General features: G+C 49.9%; 2 protein-coding genes across 5 annotated transcripts; one reads left to right on the top strand and one right to left on the bottom strand.

The window, feature by feature from the left end:
* Positions 1-182: 182 nt before the first annotated feature.
* PROSER3 (proline and serine rich 3) lies at positions 183-12,969 on the bottom strand. 3 transcript variants are annotated; one of them, XM_083161980.1, is made up of 13 exons: positions 12,824-12,969; positions 11,439-11,505; positions 7,569-7,677; positions 7,210-7,487; positions 6,607-6,743; positions 6,369-6,427; positions 6,156-6,244; positions 5,153-5,274; positions 4,873-5,069; positions 3,853-4,353; positions 3,043-3,190; positions 1,564-1,645; positions 183-349 (listed from the first exon to the last, which is right to left on the bottom strand). In XM_083161980.1, the coding sequence occupies exons 2-13, from the start codon at positions 11,447-11,449 to the stop codon at positions 283-285; spliced, it is 1,800 nt and encodes a 599-aa protein (XP_083018106.1). In that variant the 5' UTR covers positions 11,450-11,505; positions 12,824-12,969; the 3' UTR covers positions 183-282. The 3 variants fall into 3 exon arrangements, with proteins under 3 accessions (XP_083018106.1, XP_083018107.1, XP_083018108.1); XM_083161981.1 differs by lacking the exon at positions 12,824-12,969 and adding an exon at positions 12,724-12,778; XM_083161982.1 differs by lacking the exon at positions 12,824-12,969 and adding an exon at positions 12,402-12,478.
* On the top strand, positions 12,814-27,406 carry LIN37 (lin-37 DREAM MuvB core complex component). Of its 2 annotated transcripts, none has more exons than XM_083161985.1 (11): positions 12,814-13,137; positions 14,448-14,544; positions 16,283-16,373; positions 17,054-17,129; positions 17,550-17,600; positions 23,033-23,062; positions 23,730-23,812; positions 24,305-24,456; positions 24,587-24,730; positions 25,153-25,226; positions 25,922-27,406. In XM_083161985.1, the coding sequence occupies exons 3-11, from the start codon at positions 16,340-16,342 to the stop codon at positions 26,001-26,003; spliced, it is 726 nt and encodes a 241-aa protein (XP_083018111.1). In that variant the 5' UTR covers positions 12,814-13,137; positions 14,448-14,544; positions 16,283-16,339; the 3' UTR covers positions 26,004-27,406. The 2 variants fall into 2 exon arrangements, with proteins under 2 accessions (XP_083018111.1, XP_083018112.1); XM_083161986.1 differs by lacking the exon at positions 12,814-13,137 and adding an exon at positions 13,704-13,727.
* Positions 27,407-27,813: the final 407 nt, after the last annotated feature.

The following is a 27,813-nucleotide window of genomic DNA, read 5'->3' as shown; positions in this document are numbered from 1 at the left end:
AGACACACAAGAGTGACACTGAGGAAGACACGTGCAGCCGAGAGAGGAGACACAAAGCACCAAAGCCACCAGTTCCTGAAGCTTGCGACGGACATTTATAGATATTGTCCCGTGCACTTTCCTATTGGGAGGTAGGAGGAGAATTCTCTCCTAGACATGGCAATCTGACACATACACAGCAATAGTGTCTCATAATAGTTTATTAATACAAAAAAGAAAACCTCAATCACATATGTATGATATAAATAGAAATTCTATGTACAATGATCAATGGGTGCTTGGTCAGTGTGGCCGTGACTGTTGCCCGCTGCCCTTACCCTCCATCTCTGCCAGTCTCAGATCCACCGTTCTACAGTGAGATAAAACAAAGATGGTAAAACAGTCCGACCCAAACCAGAGCTAAGCATTGCACACAGCAGCAGATGGACCTTAGGATAGCCTTCCATACGTGTATCGGGGGATTTGGTATGAAATCCCGACGGTCAAAATCCCGACATATAGAATGTACAGGTGAAAAAGTCAACATGACTTTCGGTCGGCATGGGTTTTTTCACCCGAATATCGACACAGTCGACATGCACACAGTTGGAAGTGAACCGCAGCCTCTCGCTTCGCTCGCGATGCTTCGGGCACACTATTTTATTCTCCCACTACGCCCTAGTGGATGCTAGGGCATGAAATACCATCTGTCGGGTCAAAACAGTGAAAAAACCCATGTCGATCTCGCGACCGAAAGTCATGTTGACGGTTTCAACTGTACATTCTATATGTCGGTATTTTGACCTTGTTGGGATTTTGTCCTGGTCAGGATTTTGACTGCATCCCGTATCTGGGTATTGAGTGGCATGTTGGGACAGATGTACAGTATGTGGGCGCTCGTGATTGCCGTTCCGTTATCTCAATTTAATCTTGTATCAAAATATTCCATCATTTAAATAGTGTCCGACATCAGTACACTATAGCAACGACGCGCAATGTCCTGCTAACAAGAGGTTCTCCAACGCACTACATTTATATCCCATTATGTCACACTTCCCAGCCAGGCACACCTAGAGACTCCCCCCGGGAAGTTATGTGGCTGACCACTAGTGTAACCATTATTACACCATCAGCCGCATCTGTACGAGTATTTCAGTGGTCTTACCTCCCAAGAATAGCGGTACAAGGCCAACAACACTGGTCACACTCTGCCCTCTACATCTATTCAAGCAAGGGAGGCTTTGACCTTACTATCACCATTTAGAGGGCAGTTCTGAGACAGCCTCGGTTGTTAGGGCAAGTAGTTGGTGGCTCAGTTAGGCCTATGCCAAATGCTAGACTAATTAAGGCCCACTTAGCGCTACCTACTGTACTTCTCTCCAGTGTGATGGCAGCCCCTGCACCCAATGAGATGTATGCCCGGTTAGGTGCCCGGTCCATAACTACTCATGGCACACAGTAGCTCTGTGCTGTGAACACATTGGCCTAGTATGGTCCGCTGGCATCCCTGTACTGTGTAGTGAGTGCACTATTGTATTGGCATAAAATACAGCGCCACGCTTGTACCGCTGGGGATTACGTTACCGGAGTCGTGACCGCAGAGATTCTCGCTGCTCCCTCAGGACCTGGAGCAAAGGGTCATCCGCAAACTCTGTTCCATCGGAATCTGGAATACAGGATGGTGGAGGCTGTACAGAGGAACACGGATACAGGTGACACTTGGACTTAGGACCATCCATGGTGGGACCATATGTTTTTCTTACCTTTTACAACCATCCAGGAGATTCTCGATTGTCAAAATGAAGGGCCTGATTCAGACCTGTTTGCTAGGCAGCGTATTTTCATTAAATAGCGAGCAAGTAGACACCATCCAGGGAAGACACCCCCGCCCACCAAGCGAGCCCCCGCACTAGCATGCGGACGGACGTGCACGCTTACACATCTGCTCGCATGCGGCTGCACGTAGGAAAAATCCCTACATTGCCCCCTCGCCCTTTTTCTGCCGCTCGTAATGAAGTGATGGCCTGGACTGACTTATCATGTGATGTCAACCGCCCCGCCACAAGCAGGCGTCCTCACGTTCTTGTGGGCACGCCCATAAGACGCTAGGCGTGCGCTTGCTTCTGCCTCATGCTCGCCCATATTCCGCCCATCCTGGAAAGAACGCCCCGGCTAGAGAGTAACTCACTGAAGGCGTTCGCACAGGCGCAAACCTGCATCATCGGACAGGGGAGCAAACTGGGCCGGCGGCGGTGCGACTCACCCCCTATAGCGTCCGAATATCAGGAAATGCATTATTGTCAGATAAATAGGAGGTTTTTCTGGTCCAATGGCGGAATTGCAGTTTGAGGGTCACAGCGACCATTTTACAGGTTTTACACACTCACTTTATAATTCATCATCAACAAGAGGTTCATGAATTTCATTTAGAGTTTTTGTTACTATTTTATGAGATTATAGGGGGTATTCAATCCCAGGGTTCCAACTGTCGGAACGTTCTGACAGTTGAGCGGTGAAAACAGCCATAGATCCAGCCGTTATTTTGAGAATCCATGGCCCTTTGACAAGACGGGTCCGTTCTGTTGAGCCACCTCTTCAATGCTGTCGGAAACGACAGCCACTATTTCCCCTGTCAGTAATCGCAGTGGGGATTAAATACCCCCAATATGGGGAATTGAATGATCAGTGTTAATTTACAGGGGGCTAATTGTTTCCCGGGGCTATTCGGTTTGTCCTGAAGGCAGCTTGCAGACTCAGATAGAACCCCCCGATAAAAAGCCTGTTTTCGGGTGCCGAGAACAAGGTAACACAATTTCGAGAACATCCCGGACTGCGTGCTAATTCTTAGTAACAGTTAAGTGAAAAATGGCTCTAGGTGTTAAATCCAGAGGCTACCATCTTTTTCACACCCAATAAGTTATAGGGGCTAATTGAATTGCCCCTAAATGCGCCTTGAGTCCTGTTGGAGAAAATGCGCTATAAAAATTAAACTTAATAAATCCCAATTAAAAATAATCATTCCACATAGTTTTAGAAAGTCGTTTGTATATTTTGAGCCGTTACCTTCAGCCTCTTCCAGAAGATGAGCAGCTATCTCTACGGGCTGCAGATCCTCGTCTTCCTCTGTGGTGGGAGTGACGGGCCTTGGCTTCCTCTTACCGCACTTTGGCTTTGGAGATGGTAGAGGAGAGAAAAGTCGTTCAGACATCACCTGGCAATAAAACAAGGAACAAAAACTAGAATTACAGAATAGAAAGCGGGATTGGAAGGTCTCACACAAAGAAATGAAACGTTAGTCAGAAGTACAGACTACAGCAAGTTCTACATGGAAGAGTATAGTATGAAAATCTAATGAATGAACTGCGGTGGACCAAATGGTCATGGAAAGCGGAGGAATTGTTTATAATTAACTCATTAATTAAAGCTGACCCCGCACTCAATGATGCAAAGAGATCAGATCTCGATAAGAATTGGCGCAAATCGCCACTGCGTTAGCGTTCCGTCCCAACCACCACAATGCCATTAGCAGCAAATCTTTGGGTTTATTCTGGTGGATTCGTTCGGATGCGAATTCGCACCCTTGTGAGTCAACCAGAACCTTCCCTGCAAATGGTGGTACAGCCAGCATTTATATGGGAACGCCCGTGAAACACTGGGCAATCCCATGGGTGCGACTATTCACCACCACCCTCATGACCCCGGCACATGCACATAAATGCGGCTGCGCCAAACATCGCTCCCCGTGCAACGAACGCCGGCTGCGAACGAACAGAATAAGGTCCACAAGCTTGAGAGAGTCTCCAGGGCAGCTTAACACAATTACTAACCAGTTAGAGAACATGGAGGACGACGACAACACGTGATAATTCCCACCTGTACCATGGCTCGGTGAATCGGTGACTCAGGAACAGTGGTTTCCACGGTTCTTTCTGGTACTCGTTCACCTGATCCCATTCTGTCCTTTGTCCTCCTTCTGGATTTGGTTATCCTTTCCTCTGGCCGCTCAGACTGCCGCAGAACTTTTTCTGGCCGATCAGGCTGCGACTTGTGCAGCTGAGCCACGTGCTGCTCTTTATCTACTGCAGATGCAGCCGTTGGTGGGTGCGAGGTCCCCGATTTCACAGCTTCATCCTTCTCCTGAGGACGATGGGCATCGTGCTGGCCGCGGACGCATGGAAGTATGTCACACAGAAAGTGTAAGTGTGGAGGAACGGTGCCAGAGGTGGGATGAAGAGCAATGCTAGGACTGATCGGCGGGACACTGCCGATGTACGAGGTGGGATTTTGTTGCGGTGATGGAACATGTGGGCTCAGTGCTGCCTCTGGTGGCTGTACATGGCATGCAGACTCGGAAGGATCCACTGTGTGATAGACCTAGAGATACAGTCCAACAATATAGATCACAATAAGAACAAAGCAATAAGTGCTTCTAGCATATTTAACACTGACTTACATTCAGCACAACCTAATGTGTCAGCAATACATTAAGGGGAGAACTGGGCCATATTTATTGCTGCTGGGAAGGGGGCGGAGTTATTGGCTATTTAAAGTTAATACCAGAAATGGCAATTGTCCAATGGCAACAATAAACTTTTAATACAGTAAGCTCCGCCTTCTGCATTTATTGGTCGCAGCCAGCCAATCAGAGTAAAAAGGCTCACCCATAGCATCCTTGTTATATAGTTCTATTTCCCACACACCCCTGCTCCTTCTCTACAGACAGGAAATATTAATGCTGGATCATACTATCATCAATTTGGGAAACAGTCCGAGAATGGAGTGACCATTATGGTACATTCTGTACCAGTGGCACGTGGATAACCAAATCTGCAGTGTGGGATACAACGTTTCTCCTTAGGATTCTAGATTACCTTCCTTCACATTAGTATGTACCTGTTTGGGGATCCGGACAGGTGGGGAAGGAGTACGTCTTCGGGTAGTAAGGGGCAAAGTTCCTTCTCGTGCCTGCTCCATCTTCCTGCGTAACCGCCACTGGTACAGAATGTCCTCCTCAGGGGCCAATGTGGGGTGGGTTTGGACGGAGAGAGCGGGCAAGGTCACCTTGGGGCGTAGAACAGGCACAACAGGGGCTAGAACCAGATCAAGGAGGTTACATTCATACCCCCACCAAGTACACTACCAACCAGGTACCAATCGCTGTACCCATCGTTACCTGCATCCAGTGTGCTCCATCTTGTCCTGCTCCCGCCACATTCTGACAGGGACACGCCGGACGATGGGGAAGACCCCAGACCTTCCGCGCTCACAGGACCCACGCTGCTCAGAGACGACTCGCTGCTCGAGGACAAGTTACAATTACACACGTAAGAGAATCTGTTATTACCATTAACCCTTTACTCAGGTGCTGTGGGGTAAACCAAATGCAGACTTCTCCACAGCCCTATCCAGAGTCCCCTCTAACGATGACTATAGGAATTTATCACTAAGGACAATAAAATCCTCGTCTCCGTCCACAATAAGGGGAGACAGAGATAATGGTGATGTGTTATGCTGCTCTGACAGACAGCGGATACCTGGCAGGGTATGCTGGGAGTTGCAGTGCCACCCCACAGAGTCACAGCTTATCCAGCCTGTTCTCTGCCCTCCAGTGCTGGGACACAGAACACTGGCAAGAAGAGAAACTGCATTTTCCCCCTGAAGCCTAGGACTCACCGGCAGCGATTACTGTATAGGTAGAATGATCAGTACACCATAGCACAAAATCAGATCTGGGCCTACATACATCTCCCCAGTACCACACTAGTCATCTATATATCGACCTAGTGTCCGTGTCTCCGAAACAATGCCATCTGTTGGCAGCAAGTGAAAGTACACCTAGCTTTTGAAGCATTTCCATCGAGCGGGATTACTAGTAACTGTATATATAGACCAGGGAACATAGTTACCAACAGTGTGCAAAGATCAATGACTTATGTAACCCTTAGCAACAAGACATCAATTTGCACCAGTTTAACATGATTAGACTGCAGAGGCAGATTAGGATCAGATTGGTCACTATGGGTTACAGCACATCTCTGTACCAGCTTTGGATCAGATCGGTTACTATGGGTTACAGCACATCACTGTACCAGCTTTGGATCAGATCGGTTACTATTGGTTACAGCACATCACTGTACCATGTTACTGATAAGGACAGCTATGACAGGGTCACAAACCTCCTCCGTATGAGCTTCCCTGCTCTCTCCTGAAGGCCGACAACATCCACATCCTCGGAACACAGCCTGGAGTCATTAAGAGAACCTTCCTATAAGGGAGCATGAAAGGTATAGTCTTACATTATGATCACGTATGTCTGATTTACACAACTATAGTAACAAGACGTGTGCAACACGCTTATTATACAACGCACCATCTAGCGAGAGACTTACCCCCGGGAGCAGTGACCTGTCCAGAGACTCAGGAGAGAAGCCAGAGAGAGCCGTGATCCCTGCAAGTCCAGAAGGCCACTTTATTGTACATGCAAACATATGTCAATCACAACAAATGCACATTAAAGGATCAGTAACTCATAGCAACCAAATGTGACGTATGCTTTCATTGGCTTCCGGTTAGCCTGCAGTGGGTGCCGCTTGGTACAATCTCCGGTGCACATTGTTGGATTCCCACCTGAGCTTGGTCGGTGTCTCTGTGCATCCGGACTATCAGGGGAAGCCTGCAGCCACCAGAAATCTTTCCCTGCGGACTGTGGAGGAGAACGCTCCAGCCGGCTGGTGGGATGCCCATGGCGGAATCTTGCTATGTACCTGCGGGGAAGGAGACGTCACGGTGCGGTTAGGTTACTCACACAATCCCCCACCAGGCTGTGTGACTACCAGAATGCCGTTTTGTGATCTTGGACTGACAGTATCTGGTCTCTGCCATCCCTGTTAGAGATAGGGACTTCTAGTCCCCAATAACCGAGCTGGCAGAAAAGGAAGACGCTAGACGGCCAACAGCACCATCTACCGCGGAGGAACCTGATCTCTGGTGCGAAAGAGAATATGCTCTGTGCCCTTTGGCAATGATGCTGGCATCCCTGCCAACAGGAACATGTTAATATTGCTGATCGAGCCCCAGGTCCAACCTAAACCACAAAAACTAACTACTCGCCAGATTATTGTGAAGACCAGAAGTGCTTCTCGCGCCGTACCATGTTCTGCTACAGGATAGGAAAGCGGGTCCTGAGCGTCATGGCAACCACACATCTTTATTTAAATAAACAAAACTCACTTTGCTAGGACGGAATCCTCTGTGGTCGGATGCGAAGACCGAGAATCTCTTGGTATTTTAGATGTTCCTGAGCTGGCCCCAATCAATGTCTCATCCCGTTCCGGGGTCCTACTGCTTCCTTCAGAGTCCGGCCACGACTCATCAAATGGCCCGGAAGAGTCAGACTCAGGAAGGGCTGGCACTAGCCGCTGGGATCCCTCAAGGAAGCGGAGGTCAGTGGGGCTCAGTGCCTCGTAGAGGTGAGGAGGAAGTGATCGGAGTCTGTCTGGACTTAGAACCTGGAGCGTGATGCAAAGGAGACTATGAGATATAGTTTGGGGGGCACAGCGAGGGAACATACTGCATGTCACCATACTCACGGTGAGTTTCTGCTCCTCAGACACCGGCTGGCTCTGTGACGGGCGATAGTGGGTCTTCTTTGGACCCTGGGCTGGGAAAGGATTGCCTTGATTGGAGAACAATGCAACACTGTAAGAAAAAGGGGCGGGCAGATTATTCCACAGGCATCACGCTTGTTCCTAAAGCTGGCCATACATCAGAAAGATATTGTACCCAATCATACAATCTCAATTGATTGTAAGATGGATTGTATGCAGATTGTGTGCACATCTTGTGTACAAAATCATACAATCAATCATAAGATGGATTGTATGACTGATTGTATGATGGATTGTATGCAGATTGTGTGCACATCTTATGTACAAAATCATGCAGCAGATGGATTGTATGACTGATCATATGATCGATTGTGTGTAGATTGTGTGTCCAAAAACCACCAAGGACTGCTGGGGATTTCAAGGGAAATTGTACACAATCATGAGTGCAATCGATCTTAAGATCGATCTTTCTGATGTATGGCCAGCTTAAGTGGCATGTATTGGTAACATACAAAGAGCATGTAACACTGATGCAAACACACATGGCACACATGAAGACGTGAGCCCCCAGTCACTAAGCCATTAGGAAATGTATTTATTGAACACGATCATCTTAGATAAAAACATGCAGCCTGGAAAATGTCGTATCCGTGACAGCCACCTGCGCTCCTATGAAATGACCTGATTTATTATTAAAGCGGCTTCTCAGGTTCCCGGTCTCACTACAGCGGCTGCTTTGTTCTCAGGCGCAGAGACAATGGGGAGGGATGAAATCGATGAGCCTGTGATCAGTGCTCCCCTGGCTTAATAACATTAATGCTCAATTATGACTCAGGATTAAACTCTCCTTCCTCTCCATGCTGCAGCGTAGCCTCCCGATGACTTTACACTACTGTAATGCACCGTCTCTGGCGCCCTCTACCTGCGGCTATGTGTTACTGCTCCTGCACACCTGTTGTGCACATAGCAGCAGGTGCCCTGCAGAGATTAGCCCTACAGGAGGGTTGGCCCTCCAGCTGTTGTGGAACTACACGTCCCAGCATGCCCTGCCACAGATTTTATATAATGGATTGCTAAAGCTGTGGCAGGGCATGCTGGGACGTGTAGTTCCACATGGCTGGAGGGCCAAAAGTTTGACACCACTGGACTAGAGCATGGATATCCTGAAAACTTGGACTGTAAAGCTGGCCATACATTTAGATATTTATTGTCAGATTGGGCCGGTTGGAACAAAAAATCTGGTAATATCTGGATGACAGTTTTTGGCAGTTTTTCAGCATTTCAAAGCAAATGGCCAACTGTCATTTACTCTTATCCATTACCAGGTTTTTGTTCCAACCAGCCAGATCTGACAATTGATCTGTAGATGTATGGCCAGTGGAGTTTGGGAAACTGAGCCATGGAATATCCGGGTAGGAGCCCTTAGAAAAGTTTTATTCTTTAGGACTACATCAACCTGTTGGCTGAAGTACTGCCCCCCCCCCCCCCCCTCCCCGAAACCTGTTGAAAGTGAAGGGCCCTACTGTGCAATCACTGTGTTGCTACTCAAGGGAAGCTTCATTCCTTGTACCAAGATGGCCACCAAGGCTATTACTGATAATGCGAGGAGCCATCTGGATACTATGTCACAGTGGTGGACAGTAGTCTTTCACTTAGCCCCGGTAGGAGCCTTATTTACCTGCTGACATAACTACTCTTCCAGCATTATGCACATGATGAGCACTATGACCCCCCCCCCCCACTCCGCTCCATTTACCAGTGTGTAGAACAGTGAGTACAGCTGTCCCTGCTTTATTTTCAATAAAACCACTCCACTGGTTTAGTAGATGGGATGTTTGTAGCTATAAGGCATTTACCGTTGTCTGCACAATTCCAACAAAACTGATGTCCCCTTGGGGGTACATGTACCATGGTTTGGCAAGCTCTGATAAGAACCCATAAACAGCACTTTGCAAACACCCCTTATGGACTAAATGAGCATTTTACGCTGGGGGTATGAATAGGAAATACAGAAAGTGGCAGATTCATCTATTTCAGGGGTGTCAAACTCAAATTCATCGGGGGCCGCATCAGCAGTTTGGTCACCCTCAAAGTCGGTTGTATCTGTAGGACTATGTGTCCACTCTTTATTATCATAAATTATTGTCACTGCATTCAATTATTACTGTTTTTTGTAATAATGTAAGTAATAACTAGCAGGGAGATTGGCTGGGGGCCTGGGACAGGGCACAGTGACGTCAGATCGCCCAGCAGGTGACCTGGGCCTCTGGGTTCGCAGGACTCTCGCTAGAGTTCTGGACTGGTGGTGACAGTGGGACAGATAATGATAATGACCCTGGACACAGGCAGCCGCACTGCAGATTTGTGGGCTCAGGCTGCGGCTGTGTGCTGCTGGCCTGGCTCTCTGCCTGCCCGGCCACGGACTCTGGACTGGACAGACTGGTCTGGACAACAAGAGACAACACAACTGTGCCCACCCCACTGCCGAACTTACAGTAAATATACTGAACCAACTGATGCCACTGCTGCGCAGCGCGGCACCAAAACAGGCAGGAGGCAGCTCACCGATGGGCCGGCGTCCAAGTCCGACAGGCAGCCGCAGCAGCATGCACGTCACGGTGTCACTGGCACTGCTGTCAGGCGGGCGTGTGTCACACATGGCAGCGCCGTAGCCGCTGCCCGCAGGAGGAGCCGGGGAGGAGTCTGGCACGTCACACAGTGACACTAACAAGTCTGTGTCCACTGTCCTGCCTCCCTCCTCCTCCCAGCGAGCGCCGCGGCGGAGTGACTGTGTCTCCCGGCTTCCTCACGTTGTTAGGTATGTCTCTCAGTCTCGAGTCGTCATGTGAGTGTCACTGAATGTGATGTGACACTCACACTGTGATGTATTCCCGCAGTAATGTAATCGGCGCCAGGCGGGGGTGGGTGGCGGCGGCTGCGCGGGCCACATGACGAGGTCTGGCGGGCCGGATTTGGCCCACGGGCCTTGTGTTTGACACCCGTGATCTATTTGATCTGGAGCACAACCCCCACATAATGATGTTGTATATAACCAGGGCTATTTTTCAGCAGGCTCCAGCAGGAACTGAGGCCCTTATTCTAGTTCACTCTTTCTGACAAAATATTTCTTAGATGGACAAAACCATGTGAGGCAGGTGTTACTTGTGCAGAGATAATTAGATTTGGGTGGGGTTTTACACCTACCTCACCTGCAGTGCACATGGTTTTGTCCATCTAAGAAATATTTTGTCAGAAAGAGTGAACTAGAATAAGGGCCTCAGTTCCTGATGAAAAATAGCCCTGTATATAACGGTTTACAGAATAACAGAGAAGGGGGTTGGGTGAGGCACATGAGGTCATGAAAACCCCAGTCTGACAAAAACCCACTGCTGAGGTCATGAAAACCCCAGTCCAGCCAAAACGTTCCTGAATGATTGCATAAGGGTCAATACATCTTAATTGGTCCATTTTTCAAAAATATTTTTTGGTCAGTCATCAATGCTATACGCCAACAGTTTGAGGCCACAATGTTATCCTTTTATTCCCCTTTTAAACTGCTGCAATAACCTGGGTTACTCCCAGGTCAAACCAGGTTGTGGCTTAGTTTAAAACGGGCCAGGAAAAACAACCCAGGTAGCGTCCAGGGTTGGACACATGACTGACCCGAGACACAATTACACCAGTTCATGCAGCATACCACCGATTGGCTGCCTGCAGTAGCGCTTGAAGATGACATCATCTTCAAGCGTCTGTTGTAAAGCCGGAGAGACCCGGGTACAGTGTGGACAGCTGGACCCAGGAATAAACCATGTAAAGTGCAGTCAGAGCACTTGTATTTAGGAAGCAACGTACCTACTGTTCATTTTTCAGGGAGGCTTGGAATGACCCTGTGCTGGGGGAAGCCGGTCACTTCATTTCTCTGCAGAGGCAAAAAAAATATAAAGAAGTAAATCTCTATTAAATACAGTCAGCACACTTGCATGTCCTAGAAGACCAGGTAATGGCTGTCAGAGGATAAATTAAAGGGGACCCCATCATTGCAATAATACCAGCAGTACCATTAAAGCAAACGATCACTGCAGCAGGGAATATACAGGGACATGCCAAGTCAGGGAATAGGTGCTTAGCACGATGTAGGGCCCAGTGTAGGCAGGAACACAATGTCGTATGAATTTCCCAAGATAACGGACGACCTCTGGAGAGATGGGGACCCATTCCGCCTGGACAGCTTCCCGCAGCTCCCTGATATTTGTAGGTGCAGGTCCTTGGGTGCGAATGGACCTCTCCGCCACATCCCATAATTGCTCGATTGGATTCATGTCTGGAACAAGTAGAACCGTGACTCATCGGAACATGTTGCCAGTCCGAGTACAGTCAGCCCAGGTGAGGCGCAGTGTCATAGTGGTAACGGGCACTCTGGTGGGTCCATGACCGATGGAAGCTGAACGGCACTGCAGTAACCGGCTGGATATGAGTTGGGTTCCTCCTGCATAGAACGCTGATGAGATATTAGCCAGTGTCACTTGTTTATTACCACAGACAATTCTGGCCAGCTGCCATTGGGCATGATCACTAAGCACCTGTGGGCAGCTGCTATGCCGTCTATGGTGGGTGGTAACACATTGCAAGAGGTAATAATACACTGTTCATCGAGGAACATCCACACAATTTCAGGAATGGAATGTCCCATCCATCTAGCTATATAGCATACCACAGCAGCCTGGCCGATGTTAAAACTGACTGGTGAATTGTCATATTACAACTTCTGCAGGTCCGGCCATTTCACACACGTCACAGTACAGTGGTGCCACCTACCATTCTCTTTACATACTGCTATCCCACAGATGGCACTTCAGTGTATAGACAATTACACTTTTCCCTGGGTTTGTCTCTTCAGGCAGCTACTGAAGACTGTTAGATTCTGCATAGCCATGCGACTACCATGGCAACCACAGGCACATGGCATGAACTCAGGAGGCGTGGGAACGGCTCCTAACCTCTACTCATCAGCTATAAGTTAAAACAATACTTCAAATGTAATTGTTTTGCCCTCCCGTATATAGAGGACAGACTATTGCCATACCCTCCAACATGACCCATTCCATTAGGTGCAAAATGCTCTGTTCCTGGACTTCACCTTTGCTGGAGCACCGTTATCATCACTGAACTAGTTCAACAAAGGTGACTGGAATCATCAATTAAGAAGGAAGTCCAGAAGCAGGCGGTACAGTACTTACCTTCTCTCCCCCAATCGAACCTCCCGCGTTTCCGGCCGCCTGTCACCAGGCAACTGTCACCAAGACGGAATCCGCTGACATCACTTCCCTTTCCATGACCGCTTGGACTACATTTCCCGTCAGGCTCTAAACCCAACAGCGGCGTCAACGCTGTCATCAACGCGCATTTACGAAAGGCGTATCCCTAGCTGCTGTCTCTGATTTGCTAGTGCAAGATGACGAGCAGGCCGGGGAGCCGGTAGGTTGCGGGCAAGGAAGCGGGGCCAGCCAATGCGGTAACGAAGGGCGGGGCCAGTGAAGGAGCGGGTTTTAAGGTGAGTTGAGCCGGTTGCAGTTACCGGGAGAGTGGGGTCTGTGTGTCGGAGCGGAGGGGGCGGGTCCTGTGCGGTCAGTGTGTCTGTATAAGCGTAGCCTGCAGCTGACTGATCACTGTACTGTCTCCAATGGCTGAGTCCTATAGTAACAACACAGGGACTAAGTAAAAACCGGACCCGGATAAGACACCGGAACGCCGGACCAGACATCAAACTCTGCATTCCGGAGCTTATAGTGTCTGGTCCGAGGGGTGTCCCATGCGGGGGGTGTCTTGTCTGGGGGGATGCCTGTGATTGCTCACACCAGGGACATGGGGAAGGGGAGATTACAGCCTCCCCGTGTGGTCTGGAACGTTCCAGTTTTTATTACACCCCCAGACCATGCAGTGAGGCTGTATTCTCCCCCCTCTCCTCTCCCAGGTGACAGGTGTCAGAGCAGCCCCATCAGATGGAGCACCCCCGGACAGGACACCCCCGGACCGGATACTACAAGCTCCGGAATGCAGAGTTTGATGTCCAGTCCGGCATTCCGGTGTCTTATCCGATTCCGGATTTTACCCATACCCACAACACAGGAGGCTCCAACCTATGTAATACCCTATATAATCTATATAGTATCAGCCCAGTCAGGGGGTAATACCCGATAACTGCCCCAGTCAATGGGTAATAGCTTATAACAGCCCCAGTCAAGGGGTAATATCTGATAACTGCGCCAGGCAGGGGGTAATAGCTATTAAAAGCCCCCTGCCAGGGGTAATATCTAATAAATGCCCCAGTCAGGGGCTAATAGCTAATAACAGCCCCCAGTAAGGGGGTACAACCTCATAGCAGTACCCGTGCAGGGGTACCGCCTCATAACAGACCCCGGTCAGGGGGTACCACCTCATAACAGACCCCAGTCAGGGGGTACAACCTCATAGCAGACCCCAGTCAGGGCGGGTACATCTCATAGCAGACCCCGGTCAGGGGGTACCGCCTCATAGCAGACCCCAGTCAGGGGGGGTACCGCCTCATTACAGACCCCAGTCAGGGGGGTACCGCCTCATAGCAGACCCCAGTCAGGGGGTACCGCCTCATAGCAGACCCCAGTCAGGGGGTACCGCCTCATTACAGACCCCAGTCAGGGGTACCACCTCATAACAGTAATAGTAGACTTTCGGAGAATGTTCAGGCGATAGGTGAGGAACACTTTACATGACGCAGAAGCTGGTTTTCCGCAGTTTCCTGTACAATGCTCTGTACATGGTAATGCCTTGGCTTGAATAGGATTTGTTATACTTAATTTATTGATCATCTCAATTGTTCCTCAGCTGAATTTCACCAACCCAGTCAGTGGGCTTTCTGTCTGTCCGTGGAGTCCGCAGAACACGCTGTACAGGAGGACTATGACATGATATCAGGGAGGGGGTAAGTAGTCATGTAGGCTGAGACAAAGTTTAAGAACCGCATCCTATCTGGGGTACAGTACATTTTGTATGGTGGCTGGGCACTGGAGTAGGGTTGGCCAACATTGCCATCGATGGCAATAGTGCAGACTGACATCGATGTACCGAAACTATTCTACATCGGCGTGTGGGGCATGGCCTGTAGATTATGGTGGAGCTTGCTGTGTGTGGGGCATGGCCTGTAGATTATGGTGGAGCTTGCTGTGTGTGGGGCATGGCCTGTAGCTGATGGTGGCGTTTGCTGTGTACGGGGCATGGCCTGTAGATGATGGAGGAGCTTGCTGTATATGGGGCATGGCCTGTAGCGGATGGTGGAGCTTGCTGTGTACGGGGCATGGCCTGGAGCTGATGGAGGAGCTTGCTGTGTACGGGGCACGGCCTGTAGCTGATGGTGGAGCTTGCTGTGTAGGGGGCACGGCCTGTAGCTGATGGTGGAGCTTGCTGTGTACGGGGCATGGCCTGGAGCTGATGGAGGAGCTTGCTGTGTAGGGGGCATGGCCTGGAGCTGATGGTGGAGCTTGCTGTGTACGGGGCATGGCCTGGAGCTGATGGTGGATCTTGCTGTGTACGGGGCATGGCCTGGAGCTGATGGTGGATCTTGCTGTGTAGGGGGCATGACCTGGAGCTGATGGTGGAGCTTGCTGTGTATGGGGCATGGCCTGTAGCTGATGGTGGAGCTTGCTGTGTAGGGGGCATGGCCTGTAGCTGATGGTGGAGCTTGCTGTGTAGGGGGCATGGCCTGGAGCTGATGGTGGAGCTTGCTGTGTAGGGGGCATGGCCTGGAGCTGATGGTGGAGCTTGCTGTGAAGGGGGCATGGCCTGGAGCTGATGGTGGAGCTTGCTGTGTAGGGGGCATGGCCTGTAGCTGATGGTGGAGCTTGCTGTGTAGGGGGCATGGCCTGTAGCTGATGGTGGAGCTTGCTGTGTAGGGGGCATGGCCTGTAGCTGATGGTGGAGCTTGCTGTGTAGGGGGCATGGCCTGTAGCTGATGGTGGAGCTTGCTGTGTAGGGGGCATGGCCTGTAGCTGATGGTGGATCTTGCTGTGTAGGGGGCATAGCCTGGAGCTGATGGAGGAGCTTGCTGTGTATGGGGCATGGCCTGGAGCTGATGGTGGAGCTTGCTGTGTAGGGGGCATGGCCTGTAGCTGATGGTGGAGCTTGCTGTGTAAGGGGCATGGCCTGGAGCTTGCTGTGTAAGGGGCATGGCCTGGAGCTGATGGTGGAGCTTGCTGTGTAGGGAGCATGGCCTGGAGCTGATGGTGGAGCTTGCTGTGTAGGGGGCATGGCCTGTAGCTGATGGTGGAGCTTGCTGTGTAGGGGGCATGGCCTGTAACTGATGGTGGAGCTTGCTGTGTAGGAGGCATGGCCTGTAGCTGATGGTGGAGCTTGCTGTGTAGGGGGCATGGCCTGTAGCTGATGGTGGAGCTTGCTGTGTAGGGGGCATGGCCTGTAGCTGATGGTGGAGCTTGCTGTGTAGGGGGCATGGCCTGTAGCTGATGGTGGATCTTGCTGTGTAGGGGGCATGGCCTGTAGCTGATGGTGGAGCTTGCTGTGTAGGGGGCATGGCCTGTAGCTGATGGTGGAGCTTGCTGTGTAGGGGGCATGGCCTGTAGCTAATTCCATGATAAACGCAGAGCACGATCAGTCTAAACACCAACGTCTTCCGTTAGCCGTTATTTCTTGTCTGCTCTCTATTGTAGGTGTTCCAGGTACTAGCAAGGGGAGATTTCCAGCCGTGACCCAGTCTGACAGTCGCCATGTCGCTCACAAAGGTGAAGGTGGAGAAGCCAGGTGAGGAAGACGCTTGTAGCCATTCACTGTCCTTGCAATGGTGCATGCAGATAACCGTGTCCAGTTTGGTGTGACATCACAACGTCCAGACAGTCGCCTGAAATCTGGCCAAGGCACATGAAAAGTACTTTATTATTAGACTTTATAGGGTGACACACGTGGTCCGCAGCTCCGACACCGAGGGTAAATGACAACACCATACGTGGTAACATAGTACAATACAGTAAGCAGTAATAAATAATACAGCAACTCTCAACACAGCTACTGGTGCAAGGGGAATAAGCGTTACCAGCTGATTCCTGGGCCCATATGGTGCCGCTAGCAGATTTGTAGCCAATGACAGAGGTACAAAGTACAGACAGAGATGTGGGGGGAGCACCCAAGGGGGATTTCATGAGGCGGGCCCTTCTCATGGGAGAAGACCTATGTATGCGTTTGTCCAGCCCACACTCTGTTCCCAGGAAGCCATGGAGAATTGTCCTGTGGAGAGCTACTAAGTATAACATGGGTGCACGTATCTCGTACAGAGTCTGGGGATTCATTTATCAATTTTACATACATACACCTATATACGTCTTAAGATATTAGTAAGTGCAATCATAGTCCGTGACGGTAACAGCAGCCGCTGTATATGGTGCTTACTACAGATGAACGTATTTTCTCATCCATTGATCTCGTAGATTTAGAGGCAGCAAGTGCCCGCAATCGGCTGGATGCGGTCCTGCAGGGACTCCTGGACAAGAGCGATGTGGACAGGTGAGGCGGCCTCTCTTATACCATACTGATCGCTTTGTTGTATTCTGCCCGGCCAGTAGGTGGCGTCACTGTCTGCTGTGCCCACACAGGGCTGTCTAACATCTGATGGCAATTTGTGGGATGTAGACAGCATGTGGGCAGCCAAAATCTCAGCAATTTACCGATGAACGTCATACGCCGGCAACACAGATACAATGTCCAGAAAGGACATTTTAAGAGCTGAGGTTTGGGTGCCAACATAATGGTCACGTCTACATGTTAACCTTTAATGTTCATGTTTTACCTGTAGACGTAATAGGTCCCACAGATTCGCTGTCGGCACTGTGATTGGTGACGGGACAGGCCGGTGCCTACTGTGTTATTTTTGTTTAATAACGGTCTGTTTCCTGCTTCATGTAATCACATTGTGTCTCTTTACAGAGAACAGATGGAGGACGAAAGTGGGAAATCCTCAACAGACCCCCATTGCAAGTAAGGTGGGGGTACGGGGGGATGTGTGATGCGTATATCTGTAAGATCGTCCCCGAAGGGGAACTCTACTACCACCTAAGATGTGGAAAGAGATAAAAGGGCCCATTCAGTAACGTGTTTAGCTATTTAAAACTCATCTCCTATATATTTGGCTACATCTGTCACTCAAAGTGGGTGTCTGTGTCTATAACGCTCTGTTCCTGGACTTTCCTCTTAATGTGTGATTGCCTTCATCTGTGCTGAACACCTTTCTGAGAAATTAACCTGTTTAAAACAGGTGATGGCAATCATACATTAAGGGGAAGTCTAGAAACAGAGCATTGTGTCCCTCCTGGAGAGGGTCATGTTGGGAGGTATGTGACAGAGAACCAGCCCAGTGAGCCCACAGACAGTGCCAGACACCCACTGCCTTCCCATGTTGCCCAGCACTGCTACTCCACAGCCACCAGGTGAGCGCCCCCCTCCCGCGATTTGCGGCAAAACCTCCCCCCCCGCGCGCCCCCCCTCCCGCGATTCGCTGCAAAAACACCCGCTCCCCCGCGACCCCCCCTACCGCGATTCGCAGCAAAAACACCCCCGCGACCCCCCCTCCCGCGATTCGCTGCAAAAAGAACCCCCCCACGACCCCTCCCGCAATTCGCGGCATAACCACCACCCCGCGACCCCCCCCTCCCGCGAATCGCGGCAAACCCTCCCCCGTGACCCCCCCCCGATTCGCGGAAAAAACACCCCCCCCCCCCCGCGACCTCCCTCCCGCGATTCGCGGCAAAAAGAACCCCCCCGCGACCCCCCCTTGCACTATTGGCGGCACCCCCCTCCCGCGATTCGCGGCACCCCCCCCCCCCCGCAATTCCCAGCAGCCCCAGGATTAAATGGCACATGCAAAACACTGACATGGCTATGGTCGACAATGAAAAAGGTTGACATGAGTTTTTGAAGATTTATTTTTAATTTTTTTAATTTTTTCATATTCATTGTCATGTGTCAACATGGACACCAATGAAGTGGCACACTTATGTCAACATTTACATGTGTTGACCTTTCTGTGTTGATTTTTTCTTGTGGCGATTCGCGTCACACCCCCCCGCAACCCCCCCTCCCGCGATTCGCGGCACCCCCCGTGACCCCCCACCTCCCGCAATTCGCGGCAACCCCCCACCGGAACCCCTGTGAACCCGCCCTCCCGCGATTCGCGGCACCCACCCCCGCGACCCCCCCTCCCGCAATTCGCGGCACCCCCCGTGATTCGCGGCAGCTCCAGAATTAAATTGCACATGGAAAACACTGACATGGCTATGGTCAACAATGAAAAAGGTTTTTTGTCATTTTTTGAATATTTTCATATTAATTCTCATGTGTCGACATGGACACCAATGAAGTGCCACACTTATGTCAACATTTACATGTGTTGACCTTTCTGTGTTGATTTTTTTCTTGTGGCGATTCGCGTCACACCCCCGCAACCCCCCTCCGGCGATTCGCGGCACCCCGGCACCCCCCCCGCGACCCCCCCCTCCCGCAATTCGCGGCAACCCCCCACCGGAACCCCCATGAACCCCGCTCTCCCGCGATTCGCGGCACCCACCCCCCGCAACCCCCCCCCCCTCCCGCAAATCGCGGCAACCCCCCACCGGAACCCCTGTGAACCCCGCCCTCCCGCAATTCGCGGCACCCAATCCCGCGACCCCCCCCCCTCCCGCAATTCGCGGCACCCCCCGTGATTCGCGGCAGCTCCAGAATTAAATTGCACATGGAAAACACTGACATGGCTATGGTCGACAATGAAAAAGGTTGACATGAGTTTTTGAATTTTTTTTTTTAATTTTTTGAATATTTTCATATTCATTCTCATGTGTCGACATGGACACCAATGAAGTGCCACACTTATGTCAACATTTACATGTGTTGACCTTTCTGTGTTGATTTTTTCTTGTGGCGATTTGCGTCACACCCCCCCCCACAACCCCCCACTCCCGCGATTCACGGCACACACACACACACACCTCCCCCGTGATTCTCGGCACCCCACCCCGTGACCCCCCCTCCCGTGATTCACGGCACACCCCCGCGACCCCCCCTCCCATGATTCGCCGCAACCCCCCCCCACCCGCGATTCGCGGCACCCACCCCGCGACCCCCCTCCCGCAATTCGCGGCACCCCCTGCGATTCGCGGCAGCTCCAGAATTAAATTGCACATGGAAAACACTGACATGGCTATGGTCGACAATGAAAAAGGTTGACATGAGTTTTTGAAGTTTTTTTTTTTTCATTTTTTGAATGTTTTCATATTCATTCTCATGTGTCGACATGGACACCAATGAAGTGCCACACTTATGTCAACATTTACATGTGTTGACCTTTCTGTGTTGATTTTTTCTTGTGGCGATTCGCGTCACACCCCCCCACCCCCCCCCCCCCCCCGCAACCCCCACTCCCGCGATTCACGGCACACACACACCCCCCCCGCGATTCTCGGCAACCCACCCCGTGACCCCCCCTCCCGTGATTCACGGCACACCCCCCGCGACCCCCCCTACCATGATTCGCCGCAACCCCCGCCCCCGTAACCCCCCTCCCTCGATTTGCGGCAACCCACCCCGCGACCCCCTCCCGCGATTCTCTGCAATCCCTCCCCTCCCGCGATTCGCAGCATCCACCCCCCCACAACCCCCCCCCTCCTGCAATTCGCGGCACCCCCCGCAACCCCCCCTCCTGCAATTCGCGGCACCCTCCGCGACCCCCCCTCCCGCGATTCGCGGACACCTAAGTTGCAATACAGGGCATCTTTCATACAATTCTAACCATATTTCTCATATACAAACGTTCACAAATTAAGGGGGCGCAGCCCCTTACGATGGTGTGAAGAGCGCCCGTAGGGCGCGATGAATCACCTAGTTGTGGATAATCGTCCTCCAACAGTCATTTTTTAAACACTCTTATTGTGTGATAGGATGTAGGAGCTGATTGGCTAAAGCACCATTATCTTAGATAACGTGTTTTAAATGGCTGAATCCATGATAAATGGGACCCAGGGTAGAGCCAATCCGCTCCTAACTGTCATAACAGTAAGGTTGGTTATGCTTTATCTCCCTCCGCTTTATCTCTCCGGGGAAGATGTACTATGCCTTGGAGAGTAACTGTAGCGAGAGAAACTACCGACCAGTCAGCTCCTGTTCATTTTCAAACGGACTGTAATGTGACAGTGCAAGCTGATTGGCTCGTGCTTGATCTCTTTCCACTTTATCTCTCTCTCTAAGTTCTTTCGTACATTTACCCCTATTGGATGAATACCACCCTGAATCACAGGAAGTACCCCCAGAATCCTTAGTTTTCCAGGAAATGGTGCTAGGAACCTGCAGACTGGGGAACCACAAGTTATAATGGAGCCGTTTGGTTACAATGATGTCTGAGGCAAAGACATTAAACAAAGGGAGACACTAATCGGAGTCTCTCTTTCATCCTCTTGGGGGATATTGGACCAATGGGGGAATATAAAGCATTCATTAGGATGTTTGCACATGTCTCCAAACTGTGTTAGCCCCACCCTCTTCTATATACCCATCATACGGGGAGCTCCATGTTTTCTTTAGAAGACTAACTGGCATGGGGCAGGGTGCTGCTTCTTAGCACCAGGTTTGTACTTGTTACCGCTACCTGTGTCTAGTCAAGGAGGCTTCAGGTTACAGGTGACACTTGACAAGCCCGTTGTGTGCAGGTTCTTGTCTCCTTTACAGGGGATTGTGGAGATCTCTCCCCAGCTGAGGTCATAGTTCACTCTCCAGAAAGAGGCGGGTGCAGCAAAGTAATTCACTCAGTATCAACTTTTGTTTTTTCTTAACCATTTCTGTAAAATCTGGGATTTACTACAGGCAATTCTAATGCAATTTTGCAAAAAAAAAAAAAATCTATTCTAGGGGTGAAATTTAATAGAATGAGAGATTCAGAAAGTGAGAGATTTGGTAAAAAAATCTCCCGGTTTTTTAAAGCGGCAATCATTTACACTGCAAAATCACACTGGAGAATTCTTACCAAATCTCTCATCCTATTAAATTTCCGGTACTTGTTTCCCAGCAGGGCGCCCAGATTTCTTCATATGCTAGCGTAGTGAAATCGCACTGCATCGCATGGGACATTTTAGTGCCGTGCCATGCGATGCGATTTTTTAAATGTAATTTATTCACTCCTGTGTTGGCCCCGGGGGATCGCATAGCACATCCCGCAAAATCGCATGTGATTTTATAGGGTGCGATGCCATGCCATTATCTATACAGTTGTATGACATACCACAAGGTTTTACTGACCCCTCCACTATCCATGCCACCCCGAAGCGTGGCGAGCACAGCGGGCCCGCGAGGGGCATCGGATCGTGTCCTCCGACCTTTTCATACCCCCACTATCCACGTCGGCGTGGAGTTGAATTTATATAGTGTGGCGAGCCACCGAGCGGACACGGTATACATGTAAAGTAATCCGTGTCCGCTCGCCACACTATATAAAATCAACTCCACGCCGACGTGGATAGTGTGGGTATAAAAAAGGTCGGGAGGACGTGTTCCTCTGCGCTTGCCACGCTTTGGGGTGGCGTGGTTAGTGAAGGGGTTCCCAAAAAAACCTCATTGCATCTCATACAACTGTATAGCTAATGGCATGGTATGCGATTTTGCGGGAGGTGCGATGCGATTCCCCGGGGCCAACACAGCAGTGAATAAATTACATGAAAAAACCGCATTGCGCGGCACCAAAATGGCCGATGAGATTTTCCTAGCAGGGCGCCCTGCTAGGAAACAAGTATCAAATTTCCCCCTAGATGTCGGTAGTTTTTTTTTTTTTGATATCGGGGGAGCCTGCTCAGATCACTGTGCTTTAAATCTGCCACAGATTTGACAGTTTGCTGGGGTTGCAATCTGATAACTGTCAGCAAAGGATGACAAATGACCGTCAAACAATGTGAAGTAGACGGCCGTTCACCGTGTATACGCGTCGGTATCCATCCAAGAATAAACCAAAACACAGTAAATGAACGCCCTTAAGTTTTACTGAAGACTCTACTATATGGGCTGGATGATTTATTGTTGGCGCTGTGGCAGGCATTACAAATCAAGTGTGGAGAGGATCCATTGGAGTAGACGTTTCTGCGATCAGGCAGCTATAGTAACTATACGATAATGTTAAGGACCCTGGCAGGTTATAATATTCAGTTAGCCCCAAACTCTGTCTGCTAGATACCCTGGCGATAGCAGTTCTCTGATCTGGCAGTAAAGGAATAGTCTCCCAGGTAGGTCTGTAGCTCACGCTACCACTGCAGGCCACCCCCCAGGAGAAGTCCCAGGGTACAGTGTATATAGTAGTCTGAGCAGCGGGTGATGCTTCCAGGTAAAACCAGATCTCTAGACATTTTATGTTATATGTGACGTTCCTCTCTTTCTTCCAGAGACTCCTCTCCATCTGCTGCTGGCAAACGGTAATTATTGGTTTTCCTTCCCCGTCCCACAGCGGCAGCAGCCGGGAGGTCTCTGCATGGGGTGTGTGACACTGCCCATAGCACATAATAGGAGCAGTTATGCCCATTTACCTGAATAAATAACGGAGACTAGAAGGGACGCGTATTAGGGGATCTGTTTCCATGGTGCAATCTTACCCTTGGTACGGTGGTTTGCCCCCCATCGCCACATGATCTGAGCGTATGTGTGCCCGGCTTAGGTAATCGTGTTTATTACACGTCTGCAAACAGAAACTTAGATAAAACAAGCTGCGCAGCAAACACTAAAGGCTGCCGTACATCTACAGATCGATTGTCAGATTGGGCTGGTTGGAACAAAAACCTGGTAATATCTGAATGACAGTTTTTGGCAGTTTTCCAGCATTTCAAAGCAAATAGTCAACTGTCATTTGTTCTCATCCATTACCAGGATTTTGTTCCAACCAGCCAGATCTGACAATCGATCTGTAGATGTATGGCCAGCTTTAGACGGATGAACACAGGGGAGATGTATTATTGCTGCCTTGTTGCTAATGAAGCAGGGAGCAGTAACACCGTCACACAGGCTTCTTCATTCTGCCACAATGTATGTACTTGGTTATTTGCTGCTCCTGTTACCTTGTATCATTAAATGTTCCCTCTGCCCCAGGCCGTCTGTTCGCCTCTCTCACCACCGCCGTAAGAAGAGAAAGGAGGAGGATGGGATCACTGAATCCGGCCTTCCCAAAACCAGTAAGAGCACAGACAGGACCAGTGAGCTTATCCCCATAACAAAGGGACAGGGGTACATGGGAACACAGCAACAGGTGGCTGCAGTCCATCACATTACATTTATTTATCAACCATGATTAATATAGCGCCGGTGTATTTGGCTGTGCGTTGTATTCTAGAACTAGACGGGGTAATAACTGGGTTTTAATAGACAGAGAGATCCGAGCGCCCCCTGGAGGTGTCACATGGTTCCGGTGACGGCCAATTGGATTGCGCAGGCTGTTACAGCCAGATGCCGGTTATATTACGGTATTATACTTACTACCATGGCGGGAGGTTTATTAAGTGGCAGCAATGTTAAATTATTTATTCCAAATAAAACTATTGGGGCAGATGTTATTACAGGGGTGATGCCGCACTGCCCAGTATGTAAGCGTTCTACAGAAAAGTGTTTATTATAACGGAGGTGATTGAAAAAATCCAAATGACATTAAATATTCCTCTTCCTGTCAGATACTTTTGTCATCCGACTCTTCGATCGCAGCGTTGACCTGGCGCAGTTCTCGGAAGACACGCCCCTTTACCCCGTGTGCAGATCTTGGCTTCGCAACGCCCCAGGAGCCAAAGTTGCTGAGCGCCCGCCAACACCGCCGCCATCAGAAGAGGTACGTCCTCTCTCCTAGGCAGGACAGATACAGTATGTGTTATATAATGGTCTTTACTCTGTGCCTGATAACCGCAGAGGAAATAAGGGGAGTCTGCCTCTAATTACTGTTCTCATTCATCTGTCCGCAGGGGGAAGTGGTGAACGGGAGTTCTCAGAATCTGTACCATCTGCCTCCCCCATTGCCGGGCCTGGCAACAGAATCCGGAGAACCGGTAAACTTAAGGATCCCTTCCCCCCTTCCTCGAGATGAAGAGCCCCTCAATATCAACACAGTAAGTGCACCCGCAAAGCAACAACATGGGCTTACACCGAGGTGCATTCTGCGTTGTCTCCCTTCTCTTACATCCTATCGTTCCGTGCATCCCGTCCTATCGTTCCGTGCATCCCGTCCTATCGTTCCTTGCATTCCGTCCTATCGTTCCTTGCATTCCGTCCTATCGTTCCTTGCATCCCGTCCTATCGTTCCTTGCATCCCGTCCTATCGTTCCTTGCATCCCGTCCTATCGTTCCTTGCATCCCGTCCTATCGTTCCGTGCATCCCGTCCTATCACACTTGGGACCATGAGGATCTGCCAGCAGTTTGGGCACACGTTGTGAGAGCATTTACTGACGATCAGTGTTCAGAATCAGGCCGATGGCGTATACAGTCTGTCTGATTATATATGTTACTCCGTCGTTCTTCTTTCCCTTTCAGCCAGCAGATATGATGCCCAGCATGTCCAACCTGATCTACCAGAATATGGACCGATGGAAGAAGATCCGGCAGAGGTGAGCCATAGATATTGGCCGGTTCTGTGCACAACATGTGTGTAATCACTACTGCAGTGGTTCCCAAACTTTCCTGGTTCACAGCAAGCTATTGGGTAAAGTAAAGGGGGTCCCTGAGAGTAGGGGGCCCAGGGTACTCCCCCCCCCTAATCTGGCTTTGCCTGTGCTGTAATAATACTGTTATGTCACATGGCCACTTTTGCAAGCTGCACTGCAGATGGGGCAGAGGTAACAGGTGCAGAGAGTTAGATTTGGGGAAGTTATATTGTTTCTGTGCAGGGTAAAGACTGGCTGATTTATACTTGCACTGCACTTTAGATTTCAGTTTGAACACAACCCACCCAAATCTAACTCTCTCTGCACCTGTTACATCTACCCCACCTGCAGTGCAGCATGGTTTTGTCCATCTGCAAAAATTACAGGCTCGCTAACAGGTCTGAATTAGGCCCATTGAGCGTACACACTAAACAATATTTTACACTCAGATAATCCAAAATGAACAATTAAACAATACAATATTGCTCAGTGTGTATGGGGCTTTAGTTTTAAGGGGAAAAATTAACTTCCAAAAATTGCATTTTATATAATTTAAAAAAATAATTTTGTTGTGACATTAAATAGAATCCTAGGATGAGAATAAGGCTCAGGAGAATCTGTATGGGGTCACGCACACTTCCTATTCTTGTGCTTAACAGGTGGAAAGACGCGTCTTACCGGAACCAGCAGCGATACGCGCAAAGCATCAAGATCCTGAAGGAAATGTACGAGCGTCAGTAAAGATCCGAGACCCCAGATAGTCCCGTCCCGGCACCACCAGTAACTACAGGACTGATACCGAGTGTCGTGTTGTGTAATATATGTGTGTCACTTCTCCAGTGTAGGTACTAAAGGGGTTATTCAGGTTGGCTCGCAAAGCACATTTGGTTTGCTAATGGACAAAACTGCTGCACTGCAGGTGGGGCAGATGTAACATGTGCAGAGGGAGTTATGCTGGCCACCAACTTTCCTCCAACCATCCAACTGGTTGGTTGGACTGAAAATCTGGTACTGTATGGGGGCAAATGCTGGTACTTGTTTCCTAGCACGGCGCCCATCGCATGGCATCGTGTACCTGATTTAGTGGTGTGCGATGCTTGTACAATTAAATATTGCATAGCACTGCATGCCAGCAAATGGGATGCGATGCGATTTTTAATTGTACAAGCACCGATGCCATGAGATGTGATGGGTGCTTACAATGAGATGTAACCTCCAGTATCCACACCATCCCAAAGCGTGGCGAGCGGCGGCGGTACGCGTCTCCGACTTTTTCATACCCCCACTATCCACGTCGGCGTGGAGTTGATTTTAGATTGTGTGGCGAGCACAGCTAGTTGGATGGTTGGAGGAAAGTTGGTGGCCAGCATAACTCCCTCTGCACATGTTACATCTGCCACATCTAAAATCAACTCCATGCCAATGTGGATAGTGGGGGTATGAAAAGGTCAGAGGACGCGTACCGCCACCCCTCGCGGGGCTCGGTGGCTCGCTACACTATCTAAAATCAACTCCATGCCAACGTGGATAGTGGGGGTATGAAAAGGTCGGAGGACGCGTACCGCCGCCCCTCGCGGGGCTCGCCACGCTTCGGGATGGCGTGGATACTGGGGGTTACATCTCATTGTAAGCACCCATCACATCTCATGGCATGGGTGCTTGTACAATTAAAAATCGAATCGCATGCTGGAATATTCCAGGGGGATGCGATGAGATTTACTGACCGTTTTACACGGCAATAGGTTTCAGATTGAAGCACAAACCCCACCCAAATCTAACTCTGTCTGCACATGTTACATCTGCCCCACCTGCAGTGCACATGGTTTTATACATTAGCAAACAAATTGTGCATTGTGAGCCAACCTGAATGACCCCCTAAGTTCCTGCCACATGCAGTGCTCATACACTGTGCAGGCTGACATCGTGTTCCATACATGCGTGTTCTGCCGACTTGCCACTCCGCTATATTTCGGTTTTACTGATCCGTCCCCTTCATATGTTTCCTGCAGCTATTACATGGCTACTGTGCTATCTGAAACCATTGTGGGTCACCCTTTTAGCTGCTGTTTCTTCATTCAGGGATATTAATCAAACTGAATTTTTAAAGCATTTTATCAAAATAAATTAAAACTCTTTTGTCATTCTGTCGCTTTGCTTTTATTTTATGTTGCTTTAATGACATAACCAGAGTAGATTGCAGCGGTGTTCTTGGGTGGGAAATAGGGCAACTCGACAGTGTTCCTGATGACAGAATCGGCATTACAGTGGAACGCCTGCGCTATTCAGGAGGCAGGACGGTGCCCAGCGACAGAAGCCGGGAGAGTGGTCGCTACATTCAGATCTGTCGCACCAACGCTGTTTCCAGTGATGCTCTCACATTGCTCAGAGACAGCTCCTGCTTGTGGTACGTACTGACAGAGGTTCTGCGTACCAGACTATACCTGGCCTCCGTGTACTACACAGACATTGCGTTCCGGTATGGATCTGGCCCAGATGTGTGTGACAAGGACAGTCCTTCTTATTCCCATGCTTGGATTGACTAATCCAGGCC

This window comes from Crinia signifera, chromosome 19 (assembly GCF_055691185.1).
Source record: "Crinia signifera chromosome 19, ASM5569118v1, whole genome shotgun sequence".
Taxonomy (NCBI): Eukaryota; Metazoa; Chordata; class Amphibia; order Anura; family Myobatrachidae; genus Crinia; species Crinia signifera.
This window is presented reverse-complemented; position numbering and strand designations above follow the sequence as displayed.

Bases quoted from the DNA above. Each gene is read 5' to 3' on its own strand.
- LIN37 (XM_083161985.1), top strand. From the start codon at position 16,340: ATGTCGCTCACAAAGGTGAAGGTGGAGAAGCCAG. The intron at 17,130-17,549 runs GTGAGGCGGCCT...GTCTCTTTACAG, and splicing joins GACAAGAGCGATGTGGACAG to AGAACAGATGGAGGACGAAA. The intron at 23,063-23,729 runs GTAATTATTGGT...CCTCTGCCCCAG, and splicing joins CCATCTGCTGCTGGCAAACG to GCCGTCTGTTCGCCTCTCTC.
- PROSER3 (XM_083161980.1), bottom strand. The intron at 5,070-5,152 runs GTAACGATGGGT...ATCTGGTTCTAG, and splicing joins ATGGAGCACACTGGATGCAG to CCCCTGTTGTGCCTGTTCTA. The intron at 1,646-3,042 runs GTAACGGCTCAA...CCTGTATTCCAG, and splicing joins TCTTCTGGAAGAGGCTGAAG to ATTCCGATGGAACAGAGTTT.